This window comes from Pleurodeles waltl, chromosome 7, assembly GCF_031143425.1.
Source record: "Pleurodeles waltl isolate 20211129_DDA chromosome 7, aPleWal1.hap1.20221129, whole genome shotgun sequence".
In the NCBI taxonomy this organism is placed as follows: domain Eukaryota; kingdom Metazoa; phylum Chordata; class Amphibia; order Caudata; family Salamandridae; genus Pleurodeles; species Pleurodeles waltl.
Genome location: NC_090446.1, coordinates 132,259,595 through 132,274,345, shown reverse-complemented (window position 1 = coordinate 132,274,345; position 14,751 = coordinate 132,259,595). Strand labels below are relative to the sequence as shown.

Here is a 14,751-nt window from a genome sequence, read left to right as displayed (position 1 = left end):
GCTCCCTCTCTGTCACTCAGCCTCTCACACTTTCTCTTTGTCTCTGTAGCAATCTCTGTCTCTGGGCCTCTCACAAGGTCTCTCTGTCCCCCGCATTCCCGGAGGTCCTGATCGGGTCTCTCGATCTGTCTCAGCACCTCCCACTTTCACAGAATCTCTACAGGGTCATAAAGAAACTTGAAGGGGCATCCTGCAAAGTACATGGAGCCCCCACCCCCTGCAAAGTACATGGAAGCCCCCCTCCTCTGAACTCACCCAGGAGCTCTCAGGCAGGGCTACTCTGATTAGGGGCACCCTGGAGCTCGCAGAACCCCTCCCCCTCCGCGGGGACCAGTGTTACGCCACTGACTGCTGCCTGTCTCTGAGATTAACCCTCTCACTCAGTTTGTCTCTGTGTCCTTCTCTGTCTCTATGCCTCTCATAATGCGTCTTTGCCCCCTCACTGTCTCAGAGGTCCCTATCAGCAGGGCCGGCTCTAGGGGTGTGAGCGGTGCGGCCGCACCGGGTGCTTGCCTGGATTTTGGGGGCGGGGGGGGGGGGGGGGGGGGAGGGAGGGGCGCTGACCTCCTAGGGGCGCTGGGTTTAGCAATAATTTACGAAATTTGCGATTTAAAAGCACCTGCTGAAAAGCTCCTTGTGCGTCGAGCCCTCGGGAGGTAATTAAAATGTCCAGATATCTCTTGTGATTAATGTTCCTGCTAGGGAGAGAGATGGGAGTTTTGTTTAGCGGCAGCTTTGACACACCATAAAGTAGCGCAGAGGGTTAATATATCCCTGCTGCAAAGAATAAAACTATATTTTATATGGATAGCTGAGTAGATTAGTAAATCCAGCCTTTACAAGCGCTTTAGAACAAATGAATGTATGGGAAAGGGGGACTATGGAGAGGAGAGGGGCACCTTTGCCCGGTGGTAGTGAGGAAATCCGAGGAGGTGGTCATGGGGGGGGGGGGGGGGGTGCCAATCAAAAGACTCGTACAGGGGGCGCTACCAGCGCTAAAGCCGGCCCGGCTTATCAATCACTCAGTTCAACCGTCTCAGCGCCTCCGACTTCCAGTCAGACTACGCTGCTCCTTGTCTGTCTCTGAGCCTCAGCCTCTCACGTCCATAGTCTCAGTCCATGCGTGTCCCTCCCTATCTAAAGGGCTCCCTCTCCGACACTGAGCCTCGGCCGCTTACTGTCTCTTAGTCTCCCTCTCTGGCCCTCACTGGCTGTCGCGTAGAGTCTTTTTCAGGGGCCTTTCTTAGACGCCGAAGTTCTCTGTCTCTAAACCTCTGAGCCTCAGGTCTCACTCTAAGTCTCTCTGATGCCCATTGTCTGTCTATCGACCTCTCGCTATTTCTCTTATTCTTCTTATAGATCTATAGACCTCATTCACAGGCTCTGGGCCACACTTGCTGAATCTGTCTCTGTTGCAGTCTTTCCTACCGGTCTGACTACGAGGTTTCTCCTAGGTGTCTCTGAGCATCACTTGGCCCCGGCTCCCTGTGCTTCGCTGCTCGCCCCCCATCTCTGCCTGCTGCTGTCTCGGTGTGTATTCAGCCCATCTATTCGCTGCCCCTCACGATGTTTATAGCACTGTCACAGGCACTATGCATGTTTAACTCATGTCATAATGCAAGGGAGGCTACTACTGGCCTAGCTGCTGCACTTCCTTGTATGATGTCATAATGCACCTGCCAATAGCAGCTTTCGTTCAAGAAGTGATTTCACATTGCATCTGAAGCGTTTGTAAGAGCTGCTGTTGTTAACAGTGTCATGATTCAATCATGTCATAATGCACGCGAGGCTACTATTGGTGTAACAGCTCCCTTCTTTGTCTGATGTCATAATGCACCGGCCAATAGCTACTTTGGTTCATGAAGTGATGTCACATTGCATTGGAAGGTCCTGTAAGTGCTGCTGTTGTTATTAGACTGTCATACCCTCCACACCAGATCAACCAACCCTAAGATCTTTCAGGACAACGCCAGAGGTTTTACTTCTGTCAGTCAGAAATTAGTAAGAATTATCAGGTCCCTTTTGTGGGTCGCCGGTCAGTAACCTGCAATTCATGGTTTTACTTCCGTAATCTCAACAAATCTATCCATTGCGTTTTATTAACTCCGACCACATATAGACCGCTCTCTTAGAGCAAGTCCTATGAGTGCAAGCTAAGACAGCAGGGATATCTCCCAGATTTTAGAGATTTAAGGGGGTCATTCTGACCCTGGCGGCCGGTGGCCGCCAGGGCCACCGACCACGGGAGCACCGCCAACAGGCTGGCGGTGCTCCCACAAGCATTCTGACCGCGGCGGTTCAGCCGCGGTCAGAAGCGGAAAGTCGGCGGTCTCCCGCCGACTTCCCGCTGCTCGGGGGAATCCTCCATGGCTGCGGAGCGCGCTCCGCAGCCATGGGGATTCTGACACCCCCTACCGCCATCCTGTTCCTGGCGGGTCTCCCGCCAGGAACAGGATGGCGGTAGGGGGTGCCGCGGGGCCCCTGGGGGCCCCTGCAGTGCCCATGCCAATGGCATGGGCACTGCAGGGGCCCCCGTAAGAGGGCCCCACTGTGTATTTCAGTGTCTGCAATGCAATACGCGACGGGTGCAAACTGCACCCGTCGCACCCCTGCAACTACGCCGGCTCAATTCTGAGCCGGCGTCCTAGTTGCAGGGGCATTTCCTCTGGGCCGGCGGGCGCTCTTTTGGAGAGCGCCCGCCGGCCCAGAGGAAATGTCTGAATGGCCGCCGCGGTCTTATGACCGCGGTGCGGTCATTTGGCGGCGCCCGCCGCCCGCCGGGCTCAGAATGAGCCCCTTATAATGTGCTCAAGGCTCAGAGAGTTCAATTATCCTCCAGACTGCACAGGCACCACCAAATCACAAGACAAGAGAGCTACCCCTAAGATAACATATATTCCAATGACATCACAACTCACCCATCAGAGCTATCATTCATGACATACAGATCCTCCTAACTCCCACTGACTCACACCTTAGGCAGCAGAACTATCCCTCTTGTTATACCAATCCTACTGGCGTACACTACAAACACCAGGGCTACCCCGAATTCTAAACCATGCATTCATTTTATGACTATTAATGTTCCCTTCACATTGTGAACTTTTCAAAATCTAATAAGATTCTTAATCTGAAAAAATAACATGCAGATCTAGTTGACATACACTTCAGACAGCAGAGTCATCTTAAATTAAAAAGATGTTAGGAACTCTCACCTAAGACAGCAGAGCTATCCCTAAAGTTATACAAAGCCTACTGGCTCACACCTCATGAAGCACAGGTTTGCTTCTGGCTACACGGATCCCACGGGCTCACACCTCAGTCAGCAGAGCTATCCCTGAAGTTACACAGAGCCTACTGACTCACACCTTAGGCAGCAGAACGTTACCTCTGGTTACACAGATCCCACGGGCACTCCCTTTAGACAGCAGAGCTATCCCTGAAGTTACACAGAGCCTACCAACTAACACCTCAGGAAGCAGAGATTTTACTATGGTCACACAGATCCTACGAGCTCAACCACAGACAGCAGAGCTATCCCTGAAGTTACACATAAATCCTACCGACTCACACTTTAGGAAGCAGAGATTTAACTATGGTTACACAGATCACACTGGCTCACACCTCAGATAGCAAAACCACCCAGGGGCTCACTCCTCAGACAGCAGAGCTATCCCTGAAGTTACACATAAATCCTACCGACTCACACCTTAGGAAGCAGAGATTTAACTATGGTTACACAGATCACACTGGCTCACACCTCAGATAGCAAAACCCACCCAGGGGCTCACTCCTCAGACAGCAGAGCTATCCCTGAAGTTACACATAAATCCTACCGACTCACACCTTAGGAAGCAGAGATTTAATTATGGTTACACAGATGACACTGGCTCACACCTCAGATAGCAAAACCATCCAGGGGCTCACTCCTCAGACAGCATAGTTACCACCTAAGTTATACAGAGCCTACTGACACACCTCAGGAAGCAGAGCTTTACCTGTGACTACACAGGTCCCACGGGCTAACACCTCAGACAGCAGAGCTATCCCTGACGTTACACAGAGCCTAATGACTCACACCTCAGGAAGCAGAGCTTTACCTCAGGCAGCAGAGATATCTCTGAAGTTACACAGAGCCTACCGACTCACACCTCAGAAAGCAGAGCTTTACCTGTGACTACACAGGTCCCTCGGGCTAACACCTCAGACAGCAGAGCTATCCCTGACGTTACACAGAGCCTACCGACTCACTCCTCAGGAAGAGGAGCCCTACCTCTGGCCACCGAAATCCCACGAGCTCACACCTGAGACAGCAGAGCTATACCTGAAGTTACACATAAAGCCTACCGACTCACACATCAGGAACCAGAGCTTTAACTATGGTCACATAGATCACGCGGGCTCAGCCCTCAGAAAGCAGAACTGTCCAAGGATTTACATCTCAGATAGCAGATCTATCCCTGAAATAATGCAGAGCCTATTGACTCACACCTCAAGAAGCAGAGCTTTAACTATGGTTACAAATGCCACGAGCTCACCCTTCAGACAGCAGAGCTATCCCTGAAGTTACACAGAGCCTACAGACACAACTCAGGAAGCAGAGCTTTACCTATAGTTACACTGATCCCACGGGCTCAGCCTTCAGACAGCAGAGCTATCCCTGAAGTTACACAGAGCCTACCGACTCACACCTCAGGAAGAAGAGCTTTACCTCTGGCCACACAGATCCCACGAGCTCACACCTCAGACAGAAGACCTATCCTTAAAGTTATGCACCTCAGGGAGAAGGGCTATATATCTTACGTAACACAGATACTACTGACACCCACCTCAGGCGACAGGACTATCCCTAGATCTATGCAGATCCATCCTACTGGCTCACAACTCAGACAGCAGAACTAACCGAAAGTTACACAGACCTTACAGACTCACCCCTTTCGTGAAGGTTATACTGACCGCACTGTCTCACACCTCGAGACAGCACAGCTATCCCTAACGCTATATAGAGCTTGCTAACCACAGCAGAGCTATCCATAAAAGTATACTTATCGGATTCAACCGGTTCACGCCTGAGACAGAGCTATCCCTGGGTGTCAAAGGTTGTGAGATGGATGAATCCTGCGCTGCTCGCACCCCTGTGCCTGAGCCGTTTCTGAACTGAGGGCAACAGTCCCAGAAAAAGGACTGAACATAGAGAGTAATAGAGGGAATAAAGAGTGACAGTACCTGGAGAGGAACTGAACACACAGTGTGATAGAGGGGCCAAGGAGGGATAGTACCAGAAAGGGACTGGACATGCAGAGTAATAGATGGTACAAGGAGTGATAGTACCTGAGGAGGGACTGACCACAGAGTAATAGAGAGGATAAGGAGCTACAGTACCAGTGAACGGACTGAACATACAGAGTGATAGATGGGACCAGGAGTGATAGTACCTGAGGAGAGTCTGAACATACAGAGTGATAGATGGGACCAGGAGTGATAGTACCTGAAGAGGGACTGAACACACAGTATAATAGAGGGCCAAGGAATGACAGTGCCAGAAAAGGGACTGGCCATACAGAGTAATAGATGGAGCAAGGAGTGAAAATACCTGAAGAAGGACTGAACAGGCAGATTAAAAGAGGGGATAAGGAGTGATCAGAAGAGGGACTCGATATACAGAGAAATAAAGGGGAACACGGAGCGACAGTATCAGTAAAGGAATTGAACATGCAGAGGAATAGAGGGGCAGGGGGTGATAGTACATGAAAAGAAACTGGACACGCAGATAAATGGGGAGCTGGGTCAGTATCACAAAATGACATCCCTCAGCAAGAACTTATTCTCCCAAAACTTTCTGAGCAGCAATTGGCCTCTTCTTCCTGTAGTATGGCAGCAGCTTCTGCCAGAGACGGCGGTCCCTGCACACTAGGAATCCTGGGTTCTACAGATCCCAGCGCCTCTGAGCGCACACCAGCTCTTGGACACACTGGTGCGTACAGTCGCACGCGCGCTTTTACCGAAAGCAGGGTGGGATGCCGCACCCTTCGCTGTCCGGGGCTCCCGCCCTGCTCACCTGAGGGGTTCCTGGCTGTGCATCTGGCAGCAGGGGTACTTCCGCTCGAGGGTTCTGGGTGTGCGGTTCATGGAGCTATCTGAGAGAGCCTAGGGCTGGGGCGGATGGAGTAAGCGGCTCCTCAGTGCAGATGTCGCGAGGGGTGGTCCAGGGGTCCCTGCCGAGCAGCTGTGGGACTGACAGATGGACTTTAGGTCAGCAGCGCTGGATCATAAATACGAGCTTCGTGGACCGTCCCACTGGGCGATGGGCGGGTCTCAGGGACGGCTCCTAGTGGCCAGGCCCTGGGGGTGTGTGGTGTCTGGGCCCACGTCAGGGTCTCGTGCTTCAATAGATCCGCAGGACAGGAAGGTCCTGCTGTCGCTTATTATGTAACACAATTGGATGAATTTGGGCTGGGCAAGGCCAAGGGAGGGCTATTGGATAAACTAATAGACAGGGAGTTACTAAAGCGGTACTAAAGGTGTCAATAACGTCGATAGAGAGCTATTGAGGGCAATAATAGAGTGACAAAAACAAAAAGAACAGATGATGGAAGTAATGAACGATGAAAATATTCACCTGCAGTCACAGATCTGGGATAATCATTTTTTTTTTTTTTTTAACTCACCTCTCCACCCCAGTTTGGACCCAGCTATAGGCAAATCAGTCTTGACCCTGCTCCCCGTGGGAACAGTCCAGCCTGAACTGCCAGGCCAAGTTCTCCCTGGACCGGAAACAAGCATCCTGGGACCCATTTCAGGGTATCACCCTTCATCAGCCAGACTAGGTTGAATCCAGTGGCGCAGTGAGTGCGAGACCACGTGTGGGCATACCCTTCCCACTTAGGGTGACAAAAACAAAAGGAACCGATAGTGGGCAGAATGCTGAACAATGCAAACATTCACCCGCAGTCGCTTATTATGGAACACAATTGGAGGTTTTTAGTCTGGCAGCTTCCACAGGCCAATGGAGGATTGTTAGATAAGCTGATAGACAGATAGGGAGTTACTAAAGCGGTTCCTAAGGTGTCAATAACGGCAATAGAGAGCTATGAGCAGAGAGTTACTGCACACATCAAAGAAGAGGTACTGGACACATCCATAGAGCGGTACTGAAGCTGTCTAAAGAGCGGCACTGCAGACATCAACAGGTGGGCCCTGATGGTGTCAATAGAGCGGTACTGGATACATCAACATTGCCATGCCAACGGAGCAGTACCGAACACCTTATTAGAGAGATATTGAAGGTACCAATAGAATGATACTGAGCACATCAATAATTGGGTAATGAAGGTGTCAACAGTGGGGTACTGCATATCAGGGCTGCACAAACCTTGTGCATAAGATCCAGTGCAAGTGGTGCTATGTTACATCTCCTACCACCAATGACCATAAATACTAATACATGAGAGCCAGTGGTAGAAGAGGGGAATGGTATAAGAGAGAAGACAGAGACACAGGACTTCACTCTTTGTCTCCTCACTTCTAGGGTCAAAGAAGTCCACAGGCTGTAGTGGATCGCTTCAAGACAAAGAGATGCCATGAGTTGCTTGTCATTAGGACACTGAACATAACTTAAGTAGGTTCTATTCCAAGTCGACTACAGCACGACAAGTCGTACATGTGCTCCTGCCCCAGCACCCCAAGGCTCCCACCTAGCTCCAACCCTGGTTGGTCTCTCTCTCAATCTTTCTCTCTCATTCCTCACTCCACGTAAGTCATCTTCCAGTTTTATGATCTTTGTTATTTGCCTCTCATCTCAGTTTTTCTGCCCTGATTTTGCCTTTTCTGCGTATTTTTCTGCTTGACTCCATTCCTGTACTCAGTGCCTTCTCTCTCTGTCTTCCGCTCCGACTACCTCTTTTGCTCTGTTTTACCCACATTTTTTGTGCCTCTTTGTGCCTCTTTGAGCTGGTTTGAGCTTTCATTGTGCCTTTTCTGATGTGTTTTTACTCAATATTCTGTGCCTCTGTGAGCCGTTTTGTGCTTTGATTGTGCCTTTGCTGTCCGTTTACTTCTCTTTTTTAGGTCGAGCGAACAAACTCTTTGACCTGTTGTAAGTACTGTGGGCTTTAAGCCATGCCCATCTCACGCCCATCACTTTCATTTGTTCCTGGGCCTGCCTTTCAAAAATCACTTGCTGACATTGGTAAATGCTCTAAATTTGTTCTGCCTTGAGGCAGTTTTTGTCACGCCTTGCAGGTGGCCCCTGTTACATGGATTATTGCACAATTGCGGATATACTTCAGCGTGAGAAAACAATTTTTTTTCTTTTGTCTCTCCCCTTTGTGCTGCATGGCGGCCATACCTTGAACAGCGCGAACAGGCACAACAGCACGAACTCAATCAGCAGTATTGGGGCGCTGGTCACATTGTTCAAAGTTTCCTAATCAGTCATTTCCTCTGGCTGTCCCCTTCAAACACGTCAAATTGGTAAATGCTTTAAGTAAAAGAGAAATCCTCAAGGCAAACTTTTATTTCTCCTCTGTGGCTGTCTTGTGTCTTTTTTTGGGGGGATTATGTTAGCCAGCCAGCAACTCGGATGGTGGGGTGGTGAAAGTGGTATTCTATTGCAGTTAGCATGGCAGATTTAAATTAGGATGCTAAATGGCAACATTTTCATGTCTTGCTGCAGATAGAGGAAGAAGGTAAATGGAAGTGCTTTGGTTATATGCAGGGCCACTGGATTTGTATGGCAGGAAAAGACAAAATTATGAGACAAGGTTGACCAATTTATGTGGCAAGAAAAGTCCAGTTATTAACTTACAAAGCCAATACTTCTAATCAAGCAAATGCGAGACCTATTGCTTTGTAAATGTTTGTTTCCTTATTCCATGCCGCCTTGTTCCACTTCCTGCTCTAATTTGTGCCACGTTTGCTCTGCGTTTTGCTCTGCTCCACTTTTATGCTCTATGCCTCTGTTCCGCTAGTTTTTTCCCTTGTCTTGTGCGTCAGCTCCGTTCTCTGCCATGATGCTGTGCCTTTGTTTTTCCAGCCATTTTCTCCAACCAGCACTCCTTACCTGGTTCCTGCCATCCTGCTTTCGGTGTCCCTTTCAACCCTGTCCACCATGCCTGTGCTCCTCCCCCCTCCGAGGACCTATTTAATGGTAGCGGATTCACAGTAGGAGAGTCAAAGGTGTGCCAAAGGCAAGCCATCTGTTCCTGTCTGCACTTGGAGTGTGCCCAGTTCCAGAAACCTTTGTCCAAATCCCCACCATTCACTGCCACACTGCTCCTAGGCCACCATTTGCTGCAGTGCTGCCACACTGCATCACACAACGTAGAAGGAGCTTTCACTTGTGCCTCCTGCTAGTTCTTATGCACCCTCACAAACCATATGCTCGACACCCCTGCACCAACAGCGCCCAGCACCTCACTCTCTCACACTTACACAGTTCAGCCACCACCCACACAGCACCCCACATTTGCATGCATGCATGTATTGCTGCATCTAGGTTATATCACTCACCAAACATTCCACAGAGCTATGGGACCTGCTGCAGGATCACACTTTGGACATGCTTTTCTTCACAGAAACGTGGCTGAAGCCAGCCTCTGCACCGGACATTGCAACAGCTATCCTTGCCGGCTACAAGATTATTGGGAAGGACAATCAGCATAAGCCCTCGGTTGGAATCACCATCATATTCAAGGATGCCATCTGTTGCACCACATCTACAGACACCTCTACTAGCTGCATGGAACACCTCACACTCAAGCTACACACTACAGCCAAATTCATTCTCCGTCGAACCCTTGTATACAGACCTCCAGGATCCCGCACCAGTTTTGCCAGTGACATTGCACTCCTCATCATCAACTCCAGCACATTAATCTCCACTGGGACCTAAACTTTCACCTCGAAGACTACACCTGTTAAAGGCAGCAATAAAGCAGTACAAGACAAATCAATAAAGTGGAAATGGGTATCAGTACAGGTCTGTTGAACATCTCAGCATACAGTTATTAATGGTAGCAATAGGGAAGTAACCAAAGCATTGATATTACTGCCCTGGATGCATCCATGAAGTGTTACTTGAGCAGTAGTGAACACATAACAGAACTTTAGTACAGGTGTCAATAGAGAGTTGTTAGACATGTTACTAGAGAGCCATTGAAAGTGTCATAAAAGTGGTGCTTTATACTTTAACTGAGTGGTATCAAGAAGACAATATACAGCCTGTCAGTAGCACGGTATTGGTTGTTGGTTGTATCAGTAATGCATCATTGAAGGTGTAACTTAAATGATATTGTGGACACCAGCTGAGCATTAGTGACATCTTAGTAAACAGATAGTGAATGCATCAACAGTAGGATATTTAACATGCCAACAAGCATGTGTCAGAGGCAACAATAATACATTACTGCACGTGGTAATAGAGCATCTCATCCATGTCAATGGTGCATTCTTAAGGCCATTGAATGAGCAGTACTGGGCACATCAGTAGAGTGGCACGGAGACTTCAATAAAGCATTACTGGATACACCATTAGAGGTTTATCAGACAAATTAATAAAATGTTACTACACACACCAATAAAGTGTTTTTGAAGATAGCAGCTACTCCTATTTTAATTCTTTTTATATATATTTTATTATTACAGAACAAGACAATATTCCTTAAATAACTTGTATTTCATGTGTGACAATTTTCTAAGGAACAACTTAACTCTTACATTAGTGTACACAGAATAACTCAAGCAGCCCAGACCTTCCCTATACCCTAGCCTAAGAATGATCAGATGGGGAATATCTGTGACCTTGTAGCAAAACGGCCACTCTGTGCACTCAGCATCATCTCAAATTAGCGACACTATCCTCCTCTTTCGTACATTTCTAATTCTGTTGCTATGCACCAGTCCAGACATCATTCCTTGACCACTGGAACTCTTACCCGGTTCCAGTAGTCCAGTAGCCCCAATAGTTTGTTTCGTGATAACCAATACCAGGAAAATAAAACACTTTTTGTATCTCTATAGATTGAGATTGTCCTGTAGTCAGAGGAAAGCCAGGGGAAGGAAGGGCCATTAACGCATTGCCGAAGGAGTTAAAATAGGCTGCAAAAGACAAATCAAAAGTGGGATGTGGGCATCAATAGGATCTTCTTGAGAACATCAATAGAGCAAGATAGGCAGCCTTGTTAGAATGGTAAGAGACACATCAAAAGATGTCGAAAACCTCACCACAGCATTGCTGAAGACATCAATAGAGCGGAAGTAGCAATGTTAATAGAGTGCTGCTGAGGTGTTAACAAAGTATTATTCAATAAATCAATAGAGTACTATGAAGGCCTCAATAGAGCATCATTAGACCCGGCCATAGAACTTAATTAGACACTTTACTAGAGCATTAACTGACCCAGCAATCAAGCATTAGCAAAGGATTCCGCATTGCATTACTGAAAGCAGCAGTAGAATGATACTGTTAGCACCAATGAAGCATTATTAGACATGTCAATAGAGCGTTGTTGATGTCATGTACATGTTGGAATGATCAGAGAGCTGACAAAAACCTTTGTGCTTAGCAATAAATTCGAAATAAATAGAAATCTAACTAGTAGGTGGTAGTTCAGATCTCTAGAACTCTTCCTGTTTCGCTCTGGTGTGGAATCTTGCCTTGATTCAGTCAATGTAGTCAAACATCTGGGCTTTAAAACTGACTCTGTTGTCCATCTTAAAGATCAGGTGTTAGCAGTTGCATCTTCATGCATTTTTCCATTGGGAATATTACATAAAAGCATGCCCTTGCTGGTTTCGACTGTGGTGTGGTCTAGTCCTGCTTATAGTAATGCGTTGTACACTGGTACGGCCAAATATCTGTTAAAATTCTCCAAATCATTAAAAATGTTCATATGTTCATATTGTGCTTACAGGATGGTCAGAGAGGGTTTTGAATGCTCACAGATTTAGTCATGCAGCCTCTACTTTGAAAAAATGTACTGGTTGCTTGCTCAGGCTTGGATTTACTTTAAGGTTCCTCATATCACCGATCTCTTTTTGGTAAGACCTTACGTTTTGGAGGCAAATTCCCTCCAGACCTTTGCATTCCTACAACGTTTGCACTTTAGGAAGCTAAGGTTCGATAGGAGCTCCTTTTTTGTGCTGGTGCCCAGTCTGGGGAACTCGGTTTCGAACTGAGAAAAAAATACACTTCTGGTCACTTACAGGAAACATCTAAAACATAGATTTTGCCAACAGGATTTGTTTTGGGAAACTGTGCAAGTGTTTTTTTTTCTCTCTGTTTATCTCTTCTTACCACCACCAAGTGAGACCTAGGAGTTTAAGCACACTTAACGAAAGCATTGTAACATAATATAAACATAACTGCTCAATAGAGAAAAACTAGACCTATCAACCGGGCCTTATTGGAGCGGTCACTAGAGATAAAACAGTACAGCGAACAACAGAGTGGTATTGAGGCAACACTTAAGTGTTTTTTGACACTTACACTGCACAATCCGAGGCGTCGCTTGAATTATATTGTAGGTATCAAGAAGGTTGCTGGATGCAGTAAAATAATATTATTTGGCTCGTTAATATATTTAATTGATTGTGTTAATGGATGATTAACAGAAAAGACGTGAATTTTAATGGGAATGCGAAACTGCCTGACAGGAATCTTTAAGACAACATTATCGAAGGTGTCAGTAGAGTATTTCTATAGAGTTTATTATAGCATTACTGGCTAGGGGGCGATTGGACATGTCAAGAGTGGTATTAGACATGCCAACACAGAACAACAGAAAGTCAGTCAAAAGTTACTGAATATGTGAAACCTGTATTATTGGAGGCACAGACAAGCCTCCATTAATCGTGAAAATAGAATGGGTTGGACGCATAAAAAGCATTATTGACAACGGGAACAGAATTTTATTGGCCAAATTAATGAAGCGTTGTTAGACGATGCTGTTGGGAGTTGTCAACAGAGCAATAATGACCAAACAAAAGAGTGTCATTGGACACAGACAGGGAGCAATACAGGAAACATCAACAGCTTTACTGCAGGTCAATAGACGAATATTGTACTGGCGAACAGTGTGTTCTGGGTATCAATAGATTGCAGGCGTCATTAGAGAGGTATTGGAAACAATGGAGTGGTCCTGGGCGCATCAACTGAGCGGCATTACACAAGTCAATGGTGTGATTGGACTTGACACGGATGTGTTACTCAACACGTCATGGGGCGGGTCTGGACACGACTAACGCCTTCGCCCTGGGGGTCATTCGGGACACAGGATGTTCAATTAGACACGTTCTTCGCTTTAGGTTAGGCACGGAGATGAATCCTCCCTTTTATGTCTGCACACAGAGGTCCCGTGATGGGCCCCGTGGTGAGCCTGAGCGCTGTTCACGGTCTCCTTGAGCTCAGACTTGGTCCGCAATCCTCTGAACTCCCCCGCGCTCTCTTCACTTCCGTCCTTCTCTCCCTCGCGCACACTTGTCTCGTTTCCCCAACTTCCAGGGGCTCTCACAGTGCGTGAACACGGCCATGTTGTCCCAGCTAACAATTGGGAAGAGCCGACCATGAAATTGGGGCACAAGAGACAGTGATCTTTGATTGACCAATAGAGAGCACAATAGGAAAACCAGACCATTTCATAGGAGACAATCCTCTCTACAGGGGCAGCAAAGAGCTACAGAAAATGAGACTAGTGCACAGGAGACAGCGATCGCTGCCCAGCCAGAGGGCCAAAGGGGCGCTCCCGGGTCTGAAAAACCCATAGAAAAATATTGATTCTATGTCTGGACCAGAGGCTCTGATTATGCTTCTCTTTCTTCACTTTAATTGTACAGCAGTCAATTAGAAGTAAGTTAAACAAAACACTACAAACCCCAAGAATCAACATATCATGTGACCACCATAGAGCCAAAGCTCTATGAGAGATTGTCAGTGAGGAAGGCTGAAGATAGTGCTCACAACTGAGTGTGGCTTGAACGCGGTAGAGTGGTACTCCATATCCGACCATGCTCTTTTCAGCAAAAAGAAAGGCAGGTGGACAGAACAGAGTGGCTGCACTGTCTGGACTAAGGCTGCAGAGAATGGGCTAGGCTGAAGCATGCTTACAGTGAGCCACGATTTTGAGCAGGCCATGAATACCCACTGTTAGACCTGGCATCCTTGGCACGGTTTCCCCTTTCTTTTTCACCTCTGCTTCCCCTGTTTTGACTGTGTGCTGGATTCTGTTTTTGCTGTTTTTGGTACTCTGGGCACTTTACCACTGCTGACCAGTGCTAAAGTGCAAGTGCTCCTTTGTAAAGTGTATGTGTAATTGGCTTTTCCATGAGTGGCATATTTGATTTAATAGTAAGTCCCTAGTAAAGTGCACTAGAGGTGCGTAGGGCCTGAAAATCAAATGCTACTTGTGGACCTGCAGCACTGGTTGTGCCACCCACATTAGTAGCCCTGTAAACATGGCTCAGACCTGCCACTACAGTGTCTGTGTTTGCAGTTTTCAACTGCCAATTCGACCTGGCAAGTGCACCCACGTGCCAGGTCCAAACCTTTCCTTTTTGTACATGTAAGGCATCCCTAAGGTAGGCCCTAGTTAGCCCCATGGGCAGGGTGCAGTGTATGTTAAAGGTGGGGCATGCACTGAAGTGTTTTACATGAAATACTGCTAAATTCGATTTTCACTGTGCAAGGCCTATCTCTTTCATAGGTTTACAAGGGGGCTGCCTTTAAATATTCTTAAAGTGAAGACTCCCTTTGAG

At 47.4% G+C, this 14,751-nt stretch overlaps 1 protein-coding gene across 1 annotated transcript in view; it reads right to left on the bottom strand.

Moving 5' to 3' along the window:
* LOC138303853 (purine nucleoside phosphorylase-like) overlaps positions 1–6,249 on the bottom strand; it is a 57,851-nt gene extending 51,602 nt beyond the window's left edge. The window contains exon 1 of the mRNA XM_069243333.1: positions 6,059–6,249. Within this exon, the coding sequence (XP_069099434.1) occupies positions 6,059–6,129 (71 nt within the window). The 5' untranslated portion in view covers positions 6,130–6,249. The remainder of the gene's footprint in view (positions 1–6,058) is intronic.
* Positions 6,250–14,751: the final 8,502 nt, after the last annotated feature.